The 4764-nt window shown below is 44.4% G+C and overlaps 1 protein-coding gene across 1 annotated transcript; it reads left to right on the top strand.

Annotated features, from left to right (window-relative positions):
* Positions 1–454: 454 nt before the first annotated feature.
* Positions 455–4382, top strand: Ghsr (growth hormone secretagogue receptor). The gene is made up of 2 exons (XM_046422882.1): positions 455–1250; positions 4078–4382. Exons 1-2 carry the CDS (start codon positions 455–457, stop codon positions 4380–4382), a joined length of 1101 nt encoding a protein of 366 aa, XP_046278838.1.
* The last annotated feature ends 382 nt before the right edge of the window (positions 4383–4764 follow it).

Here is a 4764-nt window from a genome sequence, read left to right as displayed (position 1 = left end):
CCCGAGGCTCAGGAGAGAGCCACTCAAGCTCCAGCTTTGCACAGCCTCGACTCTGCGGAACTCCCGCGCTGGGACGCTTCGGAAGTGCGAGATGCAGCTAGAGCGAGACGGTGAATGCCAAGCGAGGCTGCTCCGGTGATAGGTATGTGTACAATCTTTGGTCGGAGGCTCGGTTGGGAGAAAGGGACTTTGGGGAAGAGGGTGGAGGAAAGGGGAGGTGCTAGAGAGAGCAGCAGGTCACACTCTCCCTCTCTCCTCTCCTTTCCCTATCTCACCTTTCCACTGGACTTCTGCTCTTTCGCCCCGGTCTTTCCTCTCTAAGCATCTTCCCTACGCGCCCGTGTCTGCTGCTTCTTCTCACTCTCCCGCGCCTAAGGGGACCTTCTCAGGGGCCAACTTGATCCAGACTCTCAGCACAGTTGCGTCCCAGTGCCATTGAAGCTGAGCCTGCAGCATGTGGAACGCGACGCCAAGCGGGGAACCGGAGCCCAACCTCACGCTGGCGGACCTGGACTGGGATGCACTCCCCACTAACGACTCCCTGGTGGACGAGCTACTGCCGCTCTTCCCCGCGCCGCTGCTGGCGGGCGTCACAGCTACCTGTGTGGCGCTCTTCGTGGTGGGCATCGCGGGTAACCTGCTCACCATGCTGGTGGTGTCCCGCTTTCGGGAACTGCGCACTACTACCAACCTCTACCTGTCCAGCATGGCCTTCTCCGACCTGCTCATCTTCCTCTGCATGCCCCTCGACCTCGTCCGCCTCTGGCAATACCGGCCCTGGAACTTTGGCGACCTGCTCTGCAAACTCTTCCAGTTCGTCAGCGAGAGCTGCACCTATGCCACGGTGCTCACCATCACAGCTCTGAGCGTCGAGCGCTACTTCGCTATCTGCTTCCCTCTGCGCGCCAAGGTGGTGGTCACCAAGGGCCGGGTAAAGCTGGTCATCTTGATCATCTGGGCCGTGGCCTTCTGCAGCGCGGGTCCCATCTTTGTATTAGTCGGGGTGGAGCACGAGAATGGCACCGACCCTCGGGATACCAATGAGTGCCGCGCCACCGAGTTCGCGGTGCGCTCCGGACTGCTCACAGTCATGGTGTGGGTATCCAGCGTCTTCTTCTTTCTGCCTGTCTTTTGCCTAACTGTCCTCTACAGTCTCATCGGCAGGAAGCTGTGGCGGAGGAGACGCGGAGATGCAGCGGTGGGCGCCTCGCTCAGAGATAAGAACCACAAGCAAACTGTGAAAATGCTAGGTGAGTATCAGCGCACCCTTGGGCTTCCTCTCCGAGGCTCTCTCCTCTCCCTGCGTGCTTTCCCACTTCTCTCTGATTTCCAGTTTCTATTTATTTCTCCCCGAGTCTCTCCCATTCCTCTGGGTCTGTTTCTCTGTGTGTCTCTCAAATATTATTCCCACCCTTCCTTAACTCCCCCCTCCCCATTCCCCTCCTTCCAATCTTTCCCCCCTTCTCCTCTTGCCCCTGACCCTCTAGGTAATTGTAGTCCCTCTCTCTTTGTCCTTTCTTCTTGTATCTTCTTTCTCTTCTTCATGGGAAAAATGACCCACCTTTGTCATTCCCTAAAATCTATTTTATCTCAGCCCGGAAACGCGTTTCAAAACTGAGATATTTCACAAAAGGTGAGGTTAAGCTTCCTGCTTCAAATAGAATTTGTGTCATTCTACTAGACATTATTATTACTATGTGTATATAGGTGACTGCATTGACCAATATGATTCTGCAACCTGTACACTCAGAAAAATCAGAAATTATATTCCATCTGATTCAAATGTATGATATGTCAAGGTCATTGTACTGTCATGTGTAACTATTAAAACAAATAAAAAAATTTAAAAAATAGAATTTGTGAATATCAAAGTTACATCAAGGAAAGCAAGCATCAAAGCTAGAAAATATTCATTCAGTGGCAAATTTAACCAAAACCATGATCCCTTTGGATGATTCTGTTAGAGATGATTCATTCTTTTCTTTCAATTTTGTGATTTGTTTTCTGCCCTGCATTTTCGTGGGAAAATCACATCAACTCTGTTAATCCTGCTGCTATTTATATGGTTTTGTAAAGAAGTCAGTGACAATCAGTGCTTAGGTCTCCTTATGTTTGTTGTCATAATTACCTGTCTTTCTAGGTGGCATAAACTAGGGTAAGGTAGAATAAGCTAGGGTAAGCAGAGCTCCAACAGCAGAAAGGGAGACCATGGAAGCTACAGGACTTACTACCCTTAAATGGCCCTCCAGGAACAGCTGGATGCAGTGTCACAACTAGTGTGCTGAATGTTTATTGTATGAATTCAACCTCTTTAAAGATGTGTGTTTGGTACAGGTGAAGTAGCAAATGGAAACGTGTCCATACCCAAGCAAAATATTAATTCTGCTTGCTTTCTCAAAATCAGCATCTGATATTATGTTAGTTGGCGTTTTAATCACCATTTCATACCCATTGGCATATTTAATGCTTCAAAGAAGTTATTCCAGGATGGTTTCATATTTGCAATTTTATAAATCCAAGATCCTGCATATTAAAGTTATGAGAGTTTATTTAAGGAATGTCAGATTTTATTTCTAGACCAGTGATTCTCCCTATGTGAATCATGGATTGTAAACCTGCTTATGCCCTGAAGGGGGGACTCCAAGCTCTCATCTGTGACATTCACGTTTCTGCTATGGTAGTTAAGTTGTAGTTCAGTTGTTACTGTGTAACTTAGTTTTGAGAATAAGTTTAGTAATTTCCTGCAGTTTTTTTTTTTTTTTAAGCCATTAGTTGCCTCCTTGGAGTCTCAACATCAATGCTAATTTTCTTCTTATTTTGACAATTGAAGGGGATCACTAAAGTAGTACAAGGGTTGAAACAGTAGTTTTACCTTTGCTTTCTGAATTTCTAAAAACTTACTCTAAAAGTTTAGAAGTCTTGGAAAAAAATCTTAAGTGAGCAAAATGAAGTTTTGGATGGATGATAATGTTGATTAGTTTAAAGGCTTTTTATACCTTACTTAGGTCTATTGTAGGTGACATAGACATCTCCGTATTTTTTAATCTTGTTTACAAAGGCAGAAGGATTGCAAGTTTGAGGTGAGCCTGGGCAATTTAGCAAGACCGTGTTAAAAAGGGCTGGAGATGTAGCTCAGTGGTAAGGCACTCCTGGGTTTTCAATCCCCAGTACTGTTAAAAAAAAAAAAAAGTCAATCCTCTGTAAAACTTTAAAAAAAAAAAGGAAGTTGGACAATGTCATGGCCCACCCCTTCAGTCCCAGCCATTTGGGAGGCTAAGGTCAGAAAATCACTTAAACTCAGGGATTCAAGGCCAAGACTAGCATTGGCAAGATTGTAAATCCTCATCTAGGGAGAGGGGTGGAGAGGAGAAGAGAGGGAAGGAGAGAGGAAAAGAGGTAGGTACCCTGCTCTCCTTCCTACAGATTTTAATACTGCAAGTCCATATTATATCCAAGGAATCTGTATTTTTGAAGCACCCAGGAAACTCTGATTCACAGATACGGTTGAGTACCTTACCTGATATATGTTTGTGTCGTATCTAACACATTTAAAATGATAGATTACTGTGAAAAATTGGCTTCAGCTGAGTCAATATGTCAACTCAATCACAAAATCAAATAGCTCAACTAGAAGTGACTGGGAAGTTCAATAAGTATCTACTGTGGTTCAGTCAGTCAGTCTTTGTTAAAATGGAAGAGGGGGAAAAAAGAGCACAGCGTTCCTCCATGTCAAGAGCAGTACATAAACCGATGTGATTCTGCAATCTGTATTTGGGGTAAAAATGGGAGTGCATAACCCACTTGAATCAAATGTATGAAAGATGATATGTCAAGAGCTTTGTAATGTTTTGAACAACCAATAAAAAAAAGTGAGAAGAAACAGATGAAGTTAATTTTGATAATATATTTAACCAATTATATCAAAAATTTATTTCAGTTTGTAAAAAAAAAAGAGCAGTACATAGTGTTTCTCAGTGTCCACCTTATACATACTCAAAACCAACTAAATTTTAAAAATAGAATGTCATTTGCAGTAACATTTCTGGAAGTGACGATCTCTCTCCCATTTCCTTTCAGCTGTAGTGGTGTTTGCTTTCATCCTCTGCTGGCTGCCCTTCCACGTGGGGAGGTATTTATTTTCCAAATCCTTTGAGCCGGGCTCCCTGGATATTGCTCAGATCAGCCAGTACTGCAACCTCGTGTCCTTCGTCCTCTTCTACCTCAGCGCGGCCATCAACCCCATTCTGTACAACATCATGTCCAAGAAGTACCGGGTAGCGGTGTTGAAACTTCTGGGATTTAGTTCCTTCTCCCAGAGAAAGCTCTCCACTCTGAAGGATGAAAGTTCCCGGGCCTGGACAAAATCTAGTATTAATACATGACAGACACATTGCTGAGCAGTCATCGCTTATTATTCTACACTGGAAGCCATCGCACAGCGGAACTTGGGAGGAAAGCTGGAGGTCGGTTTTGGAATTAGGGACACTTGGATCTGGAAACAGGGGAAAGAAAAGAGAATTTGTAGGGTATGAGCAGTTTGATTGTACACTCATCAGTGTTCTCACACGCTATTCCTGCATCTCCCCCCTCCTTCTATGATTTGCTTTCTGCAGCTGGTGCTTTGCAATTCAGAGAAAGGAAGAGTTGCCATTAGGGCACTCAACACTAAATCGGATTCGCTTTCTCACGAAGGTCATAATTATTTGGCTAAATAGAATGACATTAAAATTTTAAAACATGACTTTAAAAAAACTAGCAATTTTC

Source organism: Marmota monax, unplaced genomic scaffold (assembly GCF_021218885.2).
Source record: "Marmota monax isolate L192 unplaced genomic scaffold, Marmota_monax_Labrador192_F-V1.1 WCK01_AAM20220418_F8-fsc00110, whole genome shotgun sequence".
Classification (NCBI taxonomy): domain Eukaryota; kingdom Metazoa; phylum Chordata; class Mammalia; order Rodentia; family Sciuridae; genus Marmota; species Marmota monax.
This window is presented reverse-complemented; position numbering and strand designations above follow the sequence as displayed.

Coding starts and splice junctions, on each gene's coding strand:
- Ghsr (XM_046422882.1), top strand. CDS start 455: ATGTGGAACGCGACGCCAAGCGGGGAACCGGAGCCCAACCTCACGCTG. Junction 1,251..4,077: donor GCAAACTGTGAAAATGCTAG/GTGAGTATCAGC, acceptor ATTTCCTTTCAG/CTGTAGTGGTGTTTGCTTTC.